We start from the raw sequence: 22051 nt of genomic DNA on the forward strand, positions 1-22051 counted from the left end.
TAGGTTAAGAGCATCTCTAGCAGAAGCGGCAAAACACAAACCCCAAATCGAGCTATCCAAGACACCCAACGCTGTTTTGGGGTTCGACGAACACGCGCGCAGAGTAGAAACACAATATAGAAGTGCATATTTAAAATAAATGGCGCGCAAGATGGAATTGCATTTCATTACGATAGTTCATGCGTACATAGAGCTTCAACTACATTACGCAAAAGAATCTCGAATTAGCTAAATTCGAGTTAAAATCCGCCGCCACGGCAACCTAGAATGCAAAATCGGCTCCGGAATACTCACCGGAACCCTGTGTCGTGGCGGCGGCACATCTGAGTGGCATCGTCACTCCGTGTCGCTGGTCGACGAACACCCTGCCCTGCTCCTCCGTGATGCGCCACCATTCGTCTTCCTTGTCCGCGCCGCGCTGGCTCGAGCGGGTGACGAGGCCGACCACCGTGTCGAGGTTGCGCTCGTTGAAGAAATCGCCGGGAGCCAGCCCCGCGTTCACGCCGAGCTGCGGGAGGAGGCGCTCCAGCTCGGCGTATGGCAATGGAGCGGGTTTGGACGGATATACCAAAACTATATACATGCCCAAATCCATCAGCCTCACTCTGCCCCGCCCACAAAAGTATCCATGGGCATGAATGTCACTCCAATTTCAAATCCATCGGATATCCAGATATCCATGTGTTTACGCACTATGTAACATATTTGAGTATAACACCAACATTTTACCAGCATTTCCTCAATATTTCTATAGCATTTCAATAATTATGTAGGCAATGAATATGAGGAGGAGGAAGGACGGCGTGATGAGAACAAGCCCACTGCCTGCCCGTGCATCTCCTAGGCGAAGGAGAGCCAGACCGCCGGAGAGGTGGAAGGGAGGGCCGCTAACCAAGCCCTCCCTCTTAGCGTGCGAGGGAGTCAAAGGGGGAGGCCATGAAAGAAGTGGTAATCGGTGGTTACGTGTTAGACTCACTGATTTTGGCCTCAAGGTAGGGGCAGCTAGGCCTAGCTGAAATCCCATGTCTCACTAACATGTGGGACCCACATGCCATTCGGATATCTATTGGATATCCATGGGGGAAAACATCTACCCATACAATCGAGTTACTCACTCGAAAGCCTCTTGATAGTATGACACCTAGCCTGTACACCGGTCTCCCAACTAAACCACGAGACCGGTAATAAAGAAACCCTATCAAGAGAAAACCTTAATCTTGCGCATTCCACTTGAGTTAGATGATGTCGATCGTGACCACAACAAGATTGAACGCCTATCTTAATTGTGCTTGCTTAATAAAGTCTTGCGGATTGCTCCTTCTTCTTTGGCGCATCTTCAAATAACCATAAACACCATATGGAAGGCAACCTCCAAGCTCATGATCTCCTCAGGGTGACTCATCTTGAACTTACACACCATTTCTTCTTATTACAAGCTTGAAGCAAAGATATGGTTCAAACATTGCATATGGATAACTCGTACAAGTATAACTCAATGCAACCATTAGTCCATAGGGATTGTCATTAATTACCAAAACCACCCATGGGGCTCCATGCTCTTTCACCTACCGCAAGTTTGCCTCACCAGATCCCCAACGAAGCCATAGCAGAAAAACCTTGGCAAATTCCCCGTTGGCATTCAGGAGCGCATCGGCCCGAGATATATTTTTTGGTGGGCCGAGATGCTCGTGTAGTGGGCCCATGATGTTTCTGGGTCACACACTGGTTAAGTTAACCTAGGATTGTGTAACGATTAGCATTACAGTCTAGTTGCCTCGATGCAAACACTGGTGGAGTATTCTTCAAAGTTTCCTGAAAATATCTATATTTTTGAAAGAAATGTAGATCTTTTGACAATTTTTTGTTGAGTTCACAAATAGAAACACTATTTTCATGGAAAGTCTTTGGAGTCACTCCTTTATACATGTATTTCTTTATGTTCCCATTTTTTGTTATATTTCAATTATGCATACTTAACATTACAGATGTTCCTATTTACGTGTCACGAAATTGAGCAGCCCCGTCTCTAGGTAACTGAGAAAAATCTGCCAATTTACGTGCGTGATCCTCAGATATGTACGCAACTTTCATTCAATTTGAGCATTTTCATCTGAGCAAGTTAAGTGCCCCAGAAAAATTCGTCTTACGAACTGTTCTGTTTTGACAGATTCTGCCTTTTATTTCGCATTGCCTGTTTTGCTATGTTTGATGGATTTCTTTGTTCCATTAACTTTCAGTAGCTTTGTGCAATGTCCAGAAGTGTTAAGAATGATTATGTCACCTCTGAATATGTGAATTTTTGATTATGCACTAACCCTCTAATGAGTTTGTTTTGAGTTTGGTGTGGAGGAAGTTTTCAAGGATCAAGAGAGGAGGATGATACAATATGATCAAGGAGAGTGAAAACTCTAAGCTTGGGGATGCCCCCGTGGTTCATCCCTGCATATTTCAAGAAGACTCAAGCATCTAAGCTTGGGGATGCCCAAGGCATCCCCTTCTTCATCGACAACTTATCAGGTCACCTCTAGTGAAACTATATTTTTATTCTGTCACATCTTATGTGCTTTACTTGGAGCGTCTGTGTGCTTTTATTTTCGTTTTGTTATCTTAGTTCTCTGAATAAATTGGATCCTATCATGCTTGTGTGGGAGAGAGACACGGTCCGTTTTTTCATTTGAACACTTGTGTTCTTCGTTTTACTTTTAATGTTCATGGCAAAAATTGAAAGCTGCTGCATTTATTGCTATTTGGTTGGAAACCGAAAATGCTTCATGTGGTAATTGATATATGGTCTTGAATAATTTGATACTTGTTAATTGTTTTGAGCTCTCAAATAGATCATGTTTAAGCTCTTGCATCATGTAGTTTGAACCAATTAGTGGAGAATTACTGTAGAGCTTGTTGAAATTTGGTTTGCATGATTGGTCTCTCTAAAGTCTAGATATTTTCTGGTGAGGTGTTTGAACAACAAGGAAGACAGTGTAGAGTCTTATAATGCTTGCAATATGTTCTTATGTAAGTTTTGTTGTATCGGTTCATACTTGTGTTTGCTTCAAACAACCTTGCTAGCCAAAGCCTTGTATTGAGAGGGAATACTTCTCGTGCATCCAAAATCCTTGAGCCAAAACTATTCCACTTGTGTCCACCATACCTACCTACTACATGGTATTTCTCTGCCATTCCAAAGTAAATTGCTTGAGTGCTACCTTTAAAACTTCATTTCTTGTCTTTGCAATATATAGCTCATGGGAAAATAGCTTAAAAACTATTGTGGTAAAGAATATGTCGCTTATGTATCTTATTTCTTATAAGTTGCTTGTTGAGCGGTAACCATGTTTCTGGGGACGCCGTCAACTATTACACCTTTGTTGAATATCATGTGAGTTGCTATGCATGTTCGTCTTGTCTGAAGTAAGGGTGATTTATCATGATTAAATGGTTTGAGTATGCATATTGTTAGAGAAGAACTTTGGGCCGCCAACCAAAGCCATGTATCATGGTGGAAGTTTCAGTTTGGACATTAATCCTCAAATCTCTTATGAGAATACTATCTATTGTTGAATGCTTATGCATTAAAGAGGAGTCCATTATCTGTTTTCTATGTTGTCCCGGTATGGATGTCCTCAAGTTGAGATCTATCAAAAACGAGAAATCAAATGCGATCTATCTCCTTGGACCTTTGTACAGGCGGCATAGAGGTACCCCTTTGTGACACTTGGTTGAAACATATGTAATGCAATGATAATCCATAGAAATCCAAGCTAATTAGGACAAGGTGCGAGCACTATTGGTATTCTATGCATGAGGCTTGCAACTTATAGGATATCTTATGCATAACACATATGAATTATTACTACCGTTGATAAAATTGTTTCTATGTTTTCAAAATAAAAGCTCTAGCACAAATATAGCAATCCATGCTTCCCTCTGCGAAGGGCCCTTTCTTTTACTTTATGTTGAGTAAGTTTACCTACTTCTTTCTATCTTAGAAGCAAACACTTGTGTCAACTGTGTGCATTGATTCTTACATGTTTACATATTGCACTTGTTATATTGCTTTATGATGATAACTATCCATGAGATATACATGTTACAAGCTGAAAGCAACTGCTGAAACTTATATCTTCCTTTGTGTTGCTTCAAAACTTTCTACTAAGAATTTATTGCTTTATGAGTTAACTCTTATGCAAGTCTTATTGATGCTTATCTTCAAAGTACTATTCATGAAAAGTCTTTGCTATATGATTCAGTTGTTTAGTCATTATCTTTATCATTGCTTTGAATCACTTCATTCATCTCATATGTTTTACAATAGTATGATCAAGATTATGTAAGTAGCATGTCAATACAGAAATTATTCTTTTTATCGTTTACCTACTCGAGGGCGAGTAGGAACTAAGCTTGGGGATGCTTGATACGTCTCCAACGTATCTATAATTTCTGATGTTCCATGCTAGTTTTATGACAATACCTACATGTTTTGCTCACACTTTATAATGATTTCATGCATTTTCCGGAACTAACCTATTAACAAGATGCCACAGTGCCAGTTCCTGTTTTCTGTTGTTTTTGGTTCCAGAAAGGCTGTTCGGGCAATATTCTCGGAATTCGACGAAACGAAGACCAAAGATCTTATTTTTCCCGGGAGATTCCAAAACACCGAAGGAGAGTCGGAGGTGGGCCAGGGGGGCCCACACCACACCTGGGCGCGGGCCCAGGCCTGGCCGCGCCGCCAGGTGGGGAGGGCGCCCTGGTGCCCTTCCGACTCCGCCTCTTCGCCTATTTAACCCTTCGTGACCTAAAACTTCGATACCAATTGATGAAACTCCAGAAAGACTCCAGGGACGCTGCCGCCATCGCGAAACTCAGTTTCGGGACAAGTCTCTGTTCCTGCACCCTGCCGGGACGGGGAATTGCCCCCGGAGTCATCTCCATCGACGCCACCGCCATCTTCATCGCCGTTGCTGTCTCCCATGATGAGGAGGGAGTAGTTCTCCCCCGAGGCTGAGGGCTCTACCGGTAGCTATTGTTGGAGATATGCCCAAGAGGCAATAATAAAAGTGGTTATTATATATATCTTTATGTTTATGATGAATGTTTATATACCATGCTATAATTGTATTAACCGAAACATTGATACATGTGTGATATGTAAACAACAAAGAGTCCCTAGTATGCCTCTTAACTAGCTTGTTGATTAATAGATGATTAGTTTCATAATCATGAACATTGGATGTTATTAATAACAAGGTTATATCATTATATGAATGATGTAATGGACACACCCGATTAAGCGTAGCATAAGATCACGTCATTAAGTTATTTGCTATAAGCTTTCGATACATAGTTACCTAGTCCTTATGACCATGAGATCATGTAAATCACTTATACCGGAAAGGTACTTTGATTACATCAAACGCCACTGCGTAAATGGGTGGTTATAAAGGTGGGATTAAGTATCCGGAAAGTATGAGTTGAGGCATATGGATCAACAGTGGGATTTGTCCATCCCGATGACGGATAGATATACTCTGGGCCCTCTCGGTGGAATGTCGTCTAATGTCTTGCAAGCATATGAATAAGTTCATAAGAAACCACATACCACGGTACGAGTAAAGAGTACTTGTCAGGAGACGAGGTTGAACAAGGTATAGAGTGATACCGATGATCAAACCTCGGACAAGTAAAATATCGCGTGACAAAGGGAATTGGTATCGTATGTGAATGGTTCATTCGATCACTAAAGTCATCGTTGAATATGTGGGAGCCATTATGGATCTCCAGATCCCGCTATTGGTCTCTCTAAAGTCTAGATATTTTCTGGTGAGGTGTTTGAACAACAAGGAAGACAGTGTAGAGTCTTATAATGCTTGCAATATGTTCTTATGTAAGTTTTGTTGTATCGGTTCATACTTGTGTTTGCTTCAAACAACCTTGCTAGCCAAAGCCTTGTATTGAGAGGGAATACTTCTCGTGCATCCAAAATCCTTGAGCCAAAACTATTCCACTTGTGTCCACCATACCTACCTACTACATGGTATTTCTCTGCCATTCCAAAGTAAATTGCTTGAGTGCTACCTTTAAAACTTCATTTCTTGTCTTTGCAATATATAGCTCATGGGAAAATAGCTTAAAAACTATTGTGGTAAAGAATATGTCGCTTATGTATCTTATTTCTTATAAGTTGCTTGTTGAGCGGTAACCATGTTTCTGGGGACGCCGTCAACTATTACACCTTTGTTGAATATCATGTGAGTTGCTATGCATGTTCGTCTTGTCTGAAGTAAGGGTGATTTATCATGATTAAATGGTTTGAGTATGCATATTGTTAGAGAAGAACTTTGGGCCGCCAACCAAAGCCATGTATCATGGTGGAAGTTTCAGTTTGGACATTAATCCTCAAATCTCTTATGAGAATACTATCTATTGTTGAATGCTTATGCATTAAAGAGGAGTCCATTATCTGTTTTCTATGTTGTCCCGGTATGGATGTCCTCAAGTTGAGATCTATCAAAAACGAGAAATCAAATGCGATCTATCTCCTTGGACCTTTGTACAGGCGGCATAGAGGTACCCCTTTGTGACACTTGGTTGAAACATATGTAATGCAATGATAATCCATAGAAATCCAAGCTAATTAGGACAAGGTGCGAGCACTATTGGTATTCTATGCATGAGGCTTGCAACTTATAGGATATCTTATGCATAACACATATGAATTATTACTACCGTTGATAAAATTGTTTCTATGTTTTCAAAATAAAAGCTCTAGCACAAATATAGCAATCCATGCTTCCCTCTGCGAAGGGCCCTTTCTTTTACTTTATGTTGAGTAAGTTTACCTACTTCTTTCTATCTTAGAAGCAAACACTTGTGTCAACTGTGTGCATTGATTCTTACATGTTTACATATTGCACTTGTTATATTGCTTTATGATGATAACTATCCATGAGATATACATGTTACAAGCTGAAAGCAACTGCTGAAACTTATATCTTCCTTTGTGTTGCTTCAAAACTTTCTACTAAGAATTTATTGCTTTATGAGTTAACTCTTATGCAAGTCTTATTGATGCTTATCTTCAAAGTACTATTCATGAAAAGTCTTTGCTATATGATTCAGTTGTTTAGTCATTATCTTTATCATTGCTTTGAATCACTTCATTCATCTCATATGTTTTACAATAGTATGATCAAGATTATGTAAGTAGCATGTCAATACAGAAATTATTCTTTTTATCGTTTACCTACTCGAGGGCGAGTAGGAACTAAGCTTGGGGATGCTTGATACGTCTCCAACGTATCTATAATTTCTGATGTTCCATGCTAGTTTTATGACAATACCTACATGTTTTGCTCACACTTTATAATGATTTCATGCATTTTCCGGAACTAACCTATTAACAAGATGCCACAGTGCCAGTTCCTGTTTTCTGTTGTTTTTGGTTCCAGAAAGGCTGTTCGGGCAATATTCTCGGAATTCGACGAAACGAAGACCAAAGATCTTATTTTTCCCGGGAGATTCCAAAACACCGAAGGAGAGTCGGAGGTGGGCCAGGGGGGCCCACACCACACCTGGGCGCGGGCCCAGGCCTGGCCGCGCCGCCAGGTGGGGAGGGCGCCCTGGTGCCCTTCCGACTCCGCCTCTTCGCCTATTTAACCCTTCGTGACCTAAAACTTCGATACCAATTGATGAAACTCCAGAAAGACTCCAGGGACGCTGCCGCCATCGCGAAACTCAGTTTCGGGGGACAGAAGTCTCTGTTCCTGCACCCTGCCGGGACGGGGAATTGCCCCCGGAGTCATCTCCATCGACGCCACCGCCATCTTCATCGCCGTTGCTGTCTCCCATGATGAGGAGGGAGTAGTTCTCCCCCGAGGCTGAGGGCTCTACCGGTAGCTATTGTTGGAGATATGCCCAAGAGGCAATAATAAAAGTGGTTATTATATATATCTTTATGTTTATGATGAATGTTTATATACCATGCTATAATTGTATTAACCGAAACATTGATACATGTGTGATATGTAAACAACAAAGAGTCCCTAGTATGCCTCTTAACTAGCTTGTTGATTAATAGATGATTAGTTTCATAATCATGAACATTGGATGTTATTAATAACAAGGTTATATCATTATATGAATGATGTAATGGACACACCCGATTAAGCGTAGCATAAGATCACGTCATTAAGTTATTTGCTATAAGCTTTCGATACATAGTTACCTAGTCCTTATGACCATGAGATCATGTAAATCACTTATACCGGAAAGGTACTTTGATTACATCAAACGCCACTGCGTAAATGGGTGGTTATAAAGGTGGGATTAAGTATCCGGAAAGTATGAGTTGAGGCATATGGATCAACAGTGGGATTTGTCCATCCCGATGACGGATAGATATACTCTGGGCCCTCTCGGTGGAATGTCGTCTAATGTCTTGCAAGCATATGAATAAGTTCATAAGAAACCACATACCACGGTACGAGTAAAGAGTACTTGTCAGGAGACGAGGTTGAACAAGGTATAGAGTGATACCGATGATCAAACCTCGGACAAGTAAAATATCGCGTGACAAAGGGAATTGGTATCGTATGTGAATGGTTCATTCGATCACTAAAGTCATCGTTGAATATGTGGGAGCCATTATGGATCTCCAGATCCCGCTATTGGTTATTGGTCGGAGTGAGTACTCAACCATGTCCGCATAGTTCGCGAACCGTAGGGTGACACACTTAAACTTGGATGTTGAAATGGTAGAACTTGAATATGGAATGGAGTTCGAATATTTGTTCGGAGTCCCGGATGAGATCCCGGACATCACGAGGAGTTCCGGAATGGTCCGAAGAATAAGATTCATATATAGGAAGTCATTTTATGTGATTTGAAATGATCCGGAAGGTTCTGTGGAAGGTTCTAGAAGGTTCTAGAAAAGTCCGGAAGAAACCACCAAGGAAGGTGGAGTCCCGGAGGGACTCCACCTCCATGGCCGGCCAACCCTAGTGGGGGAGGAGTCCCAAGTGTACTCCCCCTATGGTGGCCTGCCAAACCCCCACATGGAAAGGGGGAATCCCACCCCAAGTGGGATTCCCACCTTGGGTAGGTTTCCCTATCACATGGAAGGTTTTGGGTTCGGGTCTTATTCGGAGACTTGTAGTCCAACACTTGGGTCTTCCACCTATATAATGAGGGGCCAAGGGGAGGGGGCCGGCCACCCAAGAACCACCAAGGTGGCCGCACCCCTTAGTGGCCGGCGCCCCCCTCTCCCAAACCCTAGCGGCCTCTCTCCTCCACCACATCCCGCACGCTTAGTGAAGCTCCGCCGGATTTCTCCACCACCACCGACACCACGCCGTCGTGCTGTCGGATTCAAGAGGAGCTACTACTTCCGCTGCCCGCTGGAACGGGAGGTGGACGTCGTCTTCATCAACAACCGAACGTGTGACCGAGTACGGAGGTGCTGCCCGTTCATGGCGCCGTGATCAAGATCTTCTACGCGCTTTTGCAAGCGGCAAGTGAACATCTACCGCAGCAACAAGAGCCTCATCTTGTAAGCTTTGGAATCTCTTCAAGGGTGAGACTCGATAATCCCCTCGTTGCTACCGTCTTCTAGATTGCATCTTGGCTTGGATTGCGTGTTCGCGGTAGGAAAATTTTTGTTTTCTATGCAACGTTATCCTACAGTGGTATCAGAGCCGTGTCTATGCATAGATGGTTGCACGAGTAGAACACAATAGTTTGTGGGCGTTGATGCTTATGTTATCTTTAGTTTGAGTACTTTGCATCTTTGTGGCATAGTGGGATGAAGCGGCTCGGGCTAACTTTACATGACCGCGTTCATGAGATTTGCTCCACGCTCGACATGCAACTTGTATTGCATAAGTGGCTTTGCGGGTGTCTGTCTCTCCTACTATAGTGAAGATTCAATTTATTCTTCTATTGACAACACTAGTATCACCGTTGTGGTTCATGTTCGTAGGTAGATTAGATCTCTCTCGAAAACCCTAAACCACGTAAAATATGCAAACCAAATGAGTGACGTCTAACTTGTTTTTGCAGGGTTTGGTGATGTGATATGGCCATAATGTGATGATGAATATGTATGAGATGATCATTATTGTATTGTGGCAACCGGCAGGAGCCTTATGGTTGTCTTTAAATTTCATGTTGAGTAGTATTTCAAAGAAGTTGTAATAGTTGCTACATGGGAGAGCAATCATGAAGACGGCGCCATTGACCTTGACGCTACGCCGACGATGATGGAGATCATGCCCGATGATGATGGAGATCATGTCCGTGCTTTGGAGATGAAGATCAAAGGCGCAAAGACAAAAAGGGCCATATCATATCACATATGAACTGCATGTGATGTTAATCCTTTTACGCATCTTATTTTGCTTAGATCGCGACGGTAGCATTATAAGATGATCCCTCTCACTGAAATATCAAGATAATAAAGTGTTCATCCTTAGTAGCACCGTTGCCAAGACTTGTCGTTTCGAAGCATCTCGTGATGATCGGGTGTGATAGAATCAACAAGTGCATACAACAGGTGCAAGCCAGTTTTGCACATGCGGATACTAAGGTGGCCTTGACGAGCCTAGCATGTACAGACATGGTCTCGGAACACGTGATACTAAAAGGTAGAGCATGAATCATATGGTTGATGTGATGAACACTTTGAGTGTTCGCCATTGAAATCACACCTTGTCTCGTGATGATCGGACTTAGGTGCGATGGATTTGGTTCGTGTGATCACTAAGACAATGCCAGGGATATTGTTTTGAGTGGGAGTTCACCTAGATTTTTAATTATGTTGAATTAAATTTTGAACTCAATTTGTCATAAACTTAGTCTAAACTATTGCAAATATATGTTGTAGATATGGCGTCCCCAATCAATTTTAACCAGTTCCTAGAGAAAGAAAAGCTTAAGAGCAACGGTAGCAACTTCACCGACTGGTTCCGTCATGTGAGGATTTTCCTCGCTGGCAGAAATCTGCAATATGTGCTTGATGCACCGCTAGGTGACCCTCCTGCAGAAACTGAAACCGATGAAGTAAAGAATGTTTACGTGACTCGCAAAACTCGGTACTCTCAAGTTCAGTGTGCCATCCTATGCAGTCTGGAAGTCGATCTTCAAAAACGTTTTGAGCACCACGATCCACATGAGTTGATAAAAGAGTTGAAGACTATTTTTGAAACTCATGCGGCTGTGGAATGCTATGAAGCATCGAAACACTTCTTCAGTTGCATGATGGAAGAAGGTAGCTCCGTTAGTGAGCACATGCTCGTTATGACCGGGCATGCGAAGAAACTCAGTGACTTGGAAATAGTTATTCCTAACAGACTGGGGATTAATCGTATCCTTCAATCACTGCCACCTAGTTACAAGAACTTTGTGATGAACTACAATATGCAGAACATGAACAAAGAGTTACCTGAACTCTTCTCCATGCTTAAAGCTGCTGAGATTGAGATCAAGAAAGAGCACCAAGTGTTGATGGTCAACAAGACCACCAGTTTCAAGAAACAAGGCAAGTCTAAAGGCAAATTCAAGAAGGGTGGCAAGAAAGCTGCCACGCCTCCTGTGAAACCTAAGACTGGCCCTAAACACGATGCCGAGTGCTATTATCGCAAGGAGAAGGGACAGTGGAAGCTTAATTGCTACATGTTTTTGGCGGATCTGTAGAGCGGGCTTGTCAAGAAAAAGTAAGAAGGTATATACGATATACATGTTATAGATGTTTATCTTCTGGTTCTCGTACTAGTACACTGGGTATTTGATACTGGTTTGGTTGCTCATATTTGTAACTCAAACAGAACTAAAGAATAAACGAAGACTACTAAAGGATGAAGTGACGATGCGCGTTGAAATGGATCCAAAGTCGATGTGATCATTGTCGGCACACTTCCTCTACATCTACCTTCGGGATTAGTTTTAAGCCTAAATAATTGTTATTTTGTACCCGCGTTGAGCATGAACATTATATCTGGATCTTGTTTAATGCAAGACGGTTATTCATTCAAGTCTGAGAATAATGGTTGTTCTATTTTTATGAATAATATCTTTTATGGTCGAGCACCTGAAAAGAATGGCTTATTTCTATTAGATCTCGATAGTAGTGATACACATATACATAACATTGATGCTAAGCGAATTAAATTAAATGATAATTCTACTTATATGTGGCACTGTCGTCTTGGTCATATTGGAGTGAAACGCATGAAGAAACTCCATACTGATGGATTACTTGAATCACTTGACTTTGAGTCACTTGATAGATGCGAAGCATGTCTAATGGGAAAAATGACTAAGACTCCATTCTCTGGTATTATGGAGCGAGCTACAGACTTATTGGAAATCATACATACCGATGTGTGTGGACCAATGAGTGTAGCCTCGCGCGGTGGTTATCGTTATGTTCTAACCTTCACGGATGATCTGAGTAGATATGGGTATATCTATTTCATGAAACATAAATCCGAAACTTTTGAGAAGTTTAAGGAATTCCAAAGTGAAGTAGAAAATCAACGTAACAAGAAGATCAAATTTCTACGATCTGATCGCGGAGGTGAATATCTGAGTTATGAGTTTGGCATGCATTTAAAGAAATGCGGAATACTTTCACAATTGACACCGCCGGGAACACCACAACGAAACGGTGTGTCCGAACGTCGTAATCGAACTCTCTTAGATATGGTTCGTTCTATGATGTCTCTTACTGATTTGCCGTTATCATTTTGGAGTTATGCATTAGAGACAGCCGCATTCACTTTAAATAGAGCACCATCAAAATCCGTTGAAACGACACCGTATGAATTATGGTTTAACAAGAAACCTAAGCTGTCGTTCCTTAAAGTTTGGGGTTGCGAAGCCTATGTAAATAAGTTACAACCGGACAAGCTAGAACCCAAAGCGGAGAAATGCGTCTTCATAGGATACCCTAAGGAAACTATAGGGTACACTTTCTATCACAGATCCGAAGGCAAAATCTTTGTTGCTAAGAACGGAACCTTTCTTGAGAAAGAATTTCTCACTAAAGAAGTGACTGAAAGAAAAGTAGAACTCGATGAGATTGATGAATCTTCACTAGTTGATCAGAGTAGCGCAGTACCAGAAGTTGTTCCTGTGCCGCCTACACCGACAACAGAGGAAGCTAATGATAATGATCATGAAACTTCAAACGAGATAGCTACTGAACCTCGCAGATCGACAAGGGAACGTGCCACTCCTGATTGGTATGATCCTTGTCTAAATGTCATGATTGTGGACAACAATGATGAGGACCCTGCGACGTATGAAGAAGCGATGATGAGCCCAGATTCCAACAAATGGCAAGAAGCCATGAAATCCGAAATGGGATCCATGTATGATAACAAAGTATGGACTTTGGTAGAATTACCTGATAGCCGAAAGGCTGTCGAGAATAAATGGATCTTCAAGAGAAAAACAGATGTTGATGGTAATATTACTGTCTATAAAGCTCGACTTGTCGCAAAAGGTTTCCGACAAATTCAAGGTGTTGACTACGATGAGACTTTCTCACCTGTAGCGAAGCTAAAATCTGTGAGGATTTTGTTAGCAATAGCTGCATTTTTCGATTATGAGATTTGGCAGATGGATGTCAAAACGGCGTTCCTTAATGGAGACATTGAGGAAGAGTTGTATATGGTACAACCCAAAGGTTTTGTCGATCCTAAAAATGCTGACAAAGTATGCAAACTTCAGCGTTCAATCTATGGACTGTAGCAAGCATCAAGAAGTTGGAACCGACGCTTTGATAAAGTGATCAAAGACTTCGGGTTTATACAGTGTCATGGAGAGGCCTGTATTTACAAGAAAGTGAGTGGGAGCTCTGTAGCATTCCTGATATTATATGTAGATGACATATTATTAATTGGGAATGATATAGAACTATTAAGCGGTATAAAAGGTTATTTGAATAATAGTTTTTCAATGAAAGACCTTGGTGAAGCATCGTATATATTAGGCATCAAGATTTATAGAGATAGATCAAGACGCCTAATAGGGCTATCACGAAGTACATACCTGGACAAGATTCTAAAGAAGTTTAGAATGGACGAAAGTAAGAAAGGATTTTTACCTATGTTACCAGGCAAGGTCTTGAGTAAGACTCAAGGACCGGCTACGGCAGAAGAAAGAGAAAGGATGAGTCAGATCCCCTATGCCTCGGCAGTAGGCTCTATCATGTATGCCATGCTATGTACTAGACCGGATATAGCACATGCTGTCAGTTTGACTAGCAGATATCAAAGTGATACAGGAATGGAACACTGGACAGCGGTCAAGAATATCCTGAAGTACTTGAAAAGAACCAAGGATATGTTTCTTTGTTATGGAGGTGACCAAGAGCTCGTTGTAACCAGTTACACCGATGCAAGTTGAAACACTGATCCTGATGACTCTAAGTCACAGTCTGGGTACGTGTTTATATTGAATGGTGTCTGCGATAAGTGGGCAAGCTCAAAGCAAAGGCACGGTGGCGAAGTCTTCAACAGAATCGGAGTACATAGCGGCTTCAGAGGCTTCATCAGAAGCGGTATGGATGAAGAGGTTCATTGTAGAGCTCGGTGTGGTTCCTAGTGCATTGGACCCATTAGTCATCTACTGTGACAACATGGGTGCCATCGCCAATGCACAAGAACCAAGGTCACACAAGAGGCTGAAGCATATCAAGCTGCGTTATCATTCGATTCGCGAGTACATCGAAGATGGAGAAGTAAAGATTTGCAAAGTACACACTGATATGAATGTAGCAGATCCGTTGACTAAAGCTCTCCCTAGGGCAAAGCATGACCAACACCAGAGTGCCATGGGTGTTAGGTACCTTACAATGTAATCTAGATTATTGACTCTAGTGCAAGTGGGAGACTGTTGGAGATATGCCCAAGAGGCAATAATAAAAGTGGTTATTATATATATCTTTATGTTTATGATGAATGTTTATATACCATGCTATAATTGTATTAACCGAAACATTGATACATGTGTGATATGTAAACAACAAAGAGTCCCTAGTATGCCTCTTAACTAGCTTGTTGATTAATAGATGATTAGTTTCATAATCATGAACATTGGATGTTATTAATAACAAGGTTATATCATTATATGAATGATGTAATGGACACACCCGATTAAGCGTAGCATAAGATCACGTCATTAAGTTATTTGCTATAAGCTTTCGATACATAGTTACCTAGTCCTTATGACCATGAGATCATGTAAATCACTTATACCGGAAAGGTACTTTGATTACATCAAACGCCACTGCGTAAATGGGTGGTTATAAAGGTGGGATTAAGTATCCGGAAAGTATGAGTTGAGGCATATGGATCAACAGTGGGATTTGTCCATCCCGATGACGGATAGATATACTCTGGGCCCTCTCGGTGGAATGTCGTCTAATGTCTTGCAAGCATATGAATAAGTTCATAAGAAACCACATACCACGGTACGAGTAAAGAGTACTTGTCAGGAGACGAGGTTGAACAAGGTATAGAGTGATACCGATGATCAAACCTCGGACAAGTAAAATATCGCGTGACAAAGGGAATTGGTATCGTATGTGAATGGTTCATTCGATCACTAAAGTCATCGTTGAATATGTGGGAGCCATTATGGATCTCCAGATCCCGCTATTGGTTATTGGTCGGAGTGAGTACTCAACCATGTCCGCATAGTTCGCGAACCGTAGGGTGACACACTTAAAGTTGGATGTTGAAATGGTAGAACTTGAATATGGAATGGAGTTCGAATATTTGTTCGGAGTCCCGGATGAGATCCCGGACATCACGAGGAGTTCCGGAATGGTCCGGAGAATAAGATTCATATATAGGAAGTCATTTTATGTGATTTAAAATGATCCGGAAGGTTCTATGGAAGGTTCTAGAAGGTTCTAGAAAAGTCCGGAAGAAACCACCAAGGAAGGTGGAGTCCCGGAGGGACTCCACCTCCATGGCCGGCCAACCCTAGTGGGGGAGGAGTCCCAAGTGGACTCCCCCTATGGGGGCCGGCCAACCCCCCACATGGAAAGGGAGAATCCCACCCCAAGTGGGATTCCCACCTTGGGTAGGTTTCCCTATCACATGGAAGGTTTTGGGTTCGGGTCTTATTCGGAGACTTGTAGTCCAACACTTGGGGCTTCCACCTATATAATGAGGGGCCAAGGGGAGGGGGCCGGCCACCCAAGAACCACCAAGGTGGCCGCACCCCTTAGTGGCCGGTGCCCCCCTCTCCCAAACCCTAGCGGCCTCTCTCCTCCACCACATCCCGCACGCTTAGCGAAGCTCCGCCGGATTTCTCCACCACCACCGACACCACGCCGTCGTGCTATCGGATTCAAGAGGAGCTACTACTTCCGCTGCCCGCTGGAACGGGAGGTGGACGTCGTCTTCATCAACAACCGAACGTGTGACCGAGTACGGAGGTGCTGCCCGTTCATGGCGCCGTGATCAAGATCTTCTACGCGCTTTTGCAAGCGGCAAGTGAACGTCTACCGCAGCAACAAGAGCCTCATCTTGTAGGCTTTGGAATCTCTTCAAGGGTGAGACTCGATAATCCCCTCGTTGCTACCGTCTTCTAGATTGCATCTTGGCTTGGATTGCGTGTTCGCGGTAGGAAATTTTTTGTTTTCTATGCAACGTTATCCTACAGCTATGTGGTTCATTTCTCTCTCCCATGTACTTCAATACAATGATCTCATGAGCTGCCTTACATGATTGAGATCCATATGATGAGCTTTGTAATCTAGATGTCATATGCTATTCAAGTGTTTTATTATGTGAACTTTGGGGTTACTGTGACCTCGGTGTAATGGTGACAGTGTGTGCGCCGTGTGTAACTCCCTTATGAATTGTGGTGTGTTAGTACCTCCTATAAATGCTCACGGTGACGATGTGGGGTGTTTATTAGTACTTGGGAATACGCCTTGAGGTGTGCTTTTGCACACTTGCCCAATGAATTTTAGTTCTTTATTCAACAGGAGAGTAGTATGATGAAGTGCTTATTTATATTCAATTATGATTGCAATGTTGAGAGTGTCCACTAGTGAAAGTAGGATCCCTAGGCCTTGTTTCTAAGCATTGAAACACCGTTTCCAACAAGTTCTGCTACATGTTTGCTTGCTGCCATCTTTATTTCAGATTGCTACTACTACTTACAATCATTCATATTACTTGTATTTCACTATCTCTTCACCGAACTAGTGCACCTATACATCTGACAAGTGTATTAGGTGTGTTGGGGACACAAGAGACTTCTTGTATCGTAATTGCAGGGTTGCTTGAGAGGGATATCTTTGACCTCTACCTCCCTGAGTTCGATAAACCTTGGGTGATTCACTTAAGGGAAACTTGCTGCTGTTCTACAAACCTCTGCTCTTGGAGGCCCAACACTGTCTACAGGAATAGAAGCGTGCGTAGACATCACTCGGCGTATGGCAATGGAGCGGGTTTGGACGGATATACCAAAACTATATACATGCCCAAATCCATCAGCCTCACTCTGCCCCGCCCACAAAAGTATCCATGGGCATGAATGTCACTCCAATTTCAAATCCATCGGATATCCAGATATCCATGTGTTTACACACTATGTGCATGAACGTAACATATTTGAGTATAACACCAACATTTTACCAGCATTTCCTCAATATTTCTATAGCATTTCAATAATTATGTAGGCAATGAATATGAGGAGGAGGAAGGACGGCGTGATGAGAACAAGCCCACTGCCTGCCCGTGCATCTCCTAGGCGAAGGAGAGCCAGACCGCCGGAGAGGTGGAAGGGAGGGCCGCTAACCAAGCCCTCCCTCTTAGCGTGCGAGGGAGTCAAAGGGGGAGGCCATGAAAGAAGTGGTAATCGGTGGTTACGTGTTAGACTCACTGATTTTGGCCTCAAGGTAGGGGCAGCTAGGCCTAGGTGAAATCCCATGTCTCACTAACATGTGGGACCCACATGCCATTCGGATATCTATTGGATATCCATGGGGGAAAACATCTACCCATACAATCGAGTTACTCACTCGAGAGCCTCTTGATAGTACGACACCTAGCCTGTACACCGGTCTCCCAACTAAACCACGAGACCGGTAATAAAGAAACCCCATCAAGAGAAAACCTTAACCTTGCGCATTCCACTTGAGTTAGATGATGCCGATCGGGACCGCGACAAGATGGAACGCCTATCTTGATTGTGCTTGCTTAATAAAGTCTTGCGGATTGCTCCTTCTTTTTCGGCGCGTCTTCAAATAACCATAAACACCATATGGAAGGCAAGCTCCAAGCTCATGATCTCCTCGGGATGACTTCATCTTGAATTTGCACACCATTTCTTCTTATTACAAGCTTGAAGCAAACATATGGTTCAAACATTTCATATGGATAACTCGTACAAGTATAACTCAATGCAACCATTAGTCCATAGAGATTATTATTAATTACCAAAACCACCCATGGGGCTCCATGCTCTTTCACCTACCGCAAGTTCGCCTCACCAGATCCCCAACGAAGCCATAGCAGAAAAACCTTGGCAAATTCCCCGTTGGCATTCAGGAGCGCATCGGCCCGAGATATATTTATTGGTGGGCCGAGATGCTCGTGTAGTGGGCCCATGATGTTTCTGGGTCACACAGTGGTTAAGTTAACCTAAGATTGTGTAACGATTAGCATTACAGTCTTGTTGCCTCGATGCAAACACTGGTGCAGTATTCTTCAAAGTTTCCTGAAAATATCTATATTTTTGAAAGAAATGTAGATCTTTTGACAATTTTTTGTTGAGTTCACAAATAGAAACACTATTTTCATGGAAAATCTTTGGAGTCACTCCTTTATACATGTATTTCTTTATTTTCCCATTTTTTGTTTTATTTCAATTATGCATACTTAACATTACAGATGTTCCTAAAATTAGATGTCTTTTTTTTCCTTTTGCAATCACATTTTAATGGGTCACTTGTGCCCAAGAAAAATCTTTGTCCAGGTTTGAAAAGCCAGCAGCTTAAACCCAGGGAGGGACAGAAATGTAAATAACACAGAAACAGAAGAAGCGAGTTCCTATTCCCCCGCCGCTGAACTCTCAACGCCGGCGGCGCCTCGCTGGCTCAAGGTCCCTCGAGGAGATGGCAGCAGCGGGGTCCGAATCGGAGATGCAGGCGGACTTGGCGGCGCAGCGGGCGGCTTGCGAGCGGCAGGTCGCCGCCGGCCGGGACCCCTCCGCCTGGGCGGCCTTCCGCGCCGGCCTACACTCCGCCCGCTCCGGCGCCCAACAAACTTTCTCGCGCAAAGGCACGCCCGCCTCCTCCCTCCCTCTGTCCCTCCCCTTCTCAACCGGCGCAGCCGAATGTGGGGGGATTTCCGCTCGCCGAATGAAATCCTTCAAATCTGATCGGCGAGGTTTCTCCTCCGTGTCGCATCGCAGGGGACCTCGCCGGGCTCCAGAAGCAGCTCCGCGACCTGGAGGCCGACCTTGCGCAAACCCTGTCCCGTAAGTCCGCACACCCTGAATGAACTCTGCACATTTCTTTCCGCGTTTACGTGCGAGTTCCTGGATGATTGGTCATTGCAAAATCTGGGTGTCAACTTTTGTTTGCAGTCAAAATCGCCAAGGAGAGGAAACGCGAGCGCATGAGGGAGTCGATCTCGGCCTCGGCTGCCGCAGGTGAGCAGCTCAGGAACACCATCGCCGATCAGATGAACAGGAGAGTCCAACATGCCGCGGCCGTATCGCGTGCGCTCGACGGTAAACTTCGACATTGTTAGTTTGCCATTCGTGGGGGAGTTAGTGCTGCCGTAGTATATATACTGTTGAAACAGTGTAGCTTTATATCTCTTGTCCCACTAATTCCCCCTTGATTAAACTGTGCCTACATTGATGAAGTTCATGTACCGTGACAGCCGTCGAGGCTCTTGAAACGAAGGACAGCGAAGATGAACAATGGAGGGAAGATATAGACAAAGCTGTTTCATGGTACCAGCAGTTTGCCGGCTTCCAGGTCGTTGAGAAAGTAGGAGGTAAACCGATAACTTGTGCTGCTGTGCTGAAGGAAAATCACCATGTTTCCTCCTGACAAATGTTCTGTTTCCCTCAAGGTGTGAGATTCATCTTTGACAAAGTTGACTCGCAAGTTCCCGAGAAGGAGTTCTCGATGGTCTTAAACTTTGACAAAGACTCCGAGGAACTGCTCAAGGATTTGAACCTCGCTAACGATCTACCCAAGTTTGTAAGAATAACCCGAGAAAGGATCCAGGCTGCTTCGATGAATGGTACCCAATATTTAGTTTTTTGCTGAGCAAACGAGCATAGGTTCATAAACATCTCAGATCAGTGCAACAAACAATCTGCATGTCCACCCTTTACTGTTGTGTGTTAGTAAGCTTAAACATGCCTGTTTCCTCCCAGTAACCATGTGTACACTGGTGACTCTTTGATTTTGGTGTTTGAGGATTGCTGAAATCAGATGTAGATGTTCTAAATGATCCAGTGCATTATTTTCACGTAGAAGATTTTGGGTTTTGTATGCTCTCATGAACCGTGCACATAAGCTTCCATCTTTAAAATCTTTGATTTTTATTTCTTTGATTCCACAGGGACTCTTCCTGTAAGCACAATGGTTTGTCCAGATGCTTCCCCTCTACAAATCTCATCTCCGCCGATGATGTCAGTTGATTCTAGCAGCAGAAATGATGCTGACCAAAGCCACTCCCAAAGTAAGAACAAGAAGAAGGCTCTTCCTGCTAAGAGAAGAGCTTCTGCCTTGTCGGCAGCATCTCCTGGCTCTGTGCGTCGCTCCCCACGTTTTCCGGTAACTTGTCTCATCTCTTCTAGATATTTTTCAAGTTTGTGTGTAGATGAATCACTAGCAGACTACCTCCTTGTAAACTGATTTAGTAATGATTTCTCACCAAGTGTCAAAAGTACCCCAAAACTTGGTATGACCATTGGGAATTGATGAAACTAGGAAAAATTGATAAATCTAGATTAGCTAGTGCTGATTTTCCAGCTTTCATTGGGATCAGCTACCCTCATGCCAGCTTCATTAAAAGAATTGCACATTTGAGGCAAGGCGATTATTTTCAGTTACCACTGGGTTAGTATCCTGTCACAGCAAAAATGGCAATCTATGGCAGTAACTGTATGTTGCGTTATATTTTCAATTATACTGTAGACTAGCCAACCAATGTTATTTTCAGTGAATGTGCACATTTACTTTCTTTATAGTAGAAGAGGCAGCGAGAAATGGGAATTGCATTCACAGATCGTACTCTTAACACCCCACGCTGCATTTCCATTCAGTTCAGACCAACGAGCGTGCACTCTGTTCTGAGCCCTATTATGCAAAGCCCAGCCATATGACATATTCATGGAGGGAAAAAGGCGAGTCCTCAAAGATGAATAGCTTAAGAGAAATAACTCTTTCTTTTTTTTGCATCCCCTTTGCGCAGGGACATGTGAGTCCTCAGGAAGCAGACTCTGACCACGGAAAACTAAGCCCTGACTGATGACTGCGTGTTCTGCTCTCGCTGCCCCTATGTAAACATGGCTGAGCATAGGTTTCTACCTTTGGCTGCCTCCAAAAAAATACAAGATTGTGTCATGAAAGAAGAAACAGTTTGAAGACCTTGAAATTTTGTTGGTTTCTTTCATACTTATTTTGTAATAGTTAAAGTCAGCTGGTGTCTTATTGCCATGTACTATTATTTATTACTATAAATATATGTGGTATTGATTGTAAAAAAATGACATAAGGTGCAAACCTGTATAAAGAACATTCAACCAAGCATATATAGCGTACATGAGAATCAAGAAGTCTTTGTCTTACAAGTAGACATGCATGTAGAATGACCACATGATAAAAAGGGCATGATAAGCAATTCAAATGACATGCTAAACACATATCCCATGCTCACAACGTGTTTCCAAAAGATGAGTTAACAGAGACTAGAGGTGTATATAAGCCCCTATATATACCCTTTCCTTAGTATGTCAACAAATTGAATGTGATATGATATCAGGTTTGCTTACCCCTAGC

At 42.9% G+C, this 22051-nt stretch overlaps 1 protein-coding gene across 1 annotated transcript; it reads left to right on the top strand.

The window, feature by feature from the left end:
- Positions 1–19070: 19070 nt before the first annotated feature.
- On the top strand, positions 19071–21755 carry LOC127342572 (kinetochore protein SPC25 homolog). Its single transcript, XM_051368549.2, has 7 exons — positions 19071–19307; positions 19441–19506; positions 19615–19761; positions 19917–20033; positions 20112–20285; positions 20610–20824; positions 21465–21755. Exons 1-7 carry the CDS (start codon positions 19142–19144, stop codon positions 21519–21521), a joined length of 942 nt encoding a protein of 313 aa, XP_051224509.2. The 5' UTR covers positions 19071–19141; the 3' UTR covers positions 21522–21755.
- The last annotated feature ends 296 nt before the right edge of the window (positions 21756–22051 follow it).

The sequence above is a fragment of the Lolium perenne genome, chromosome 1 (assembly GCF_019359855.2).
Source record: "Lolium perenne isolate Kyuss_39 chromosome 1, Kyuss_2.0, whole genome shotgun sequence".
NCBI classification, from domain to species: Eukaryota; Viridiplantae; Streptophyta; class Magnoliopsida; order Poales; family Poaceae; genus Lolium; species Lolium perenne.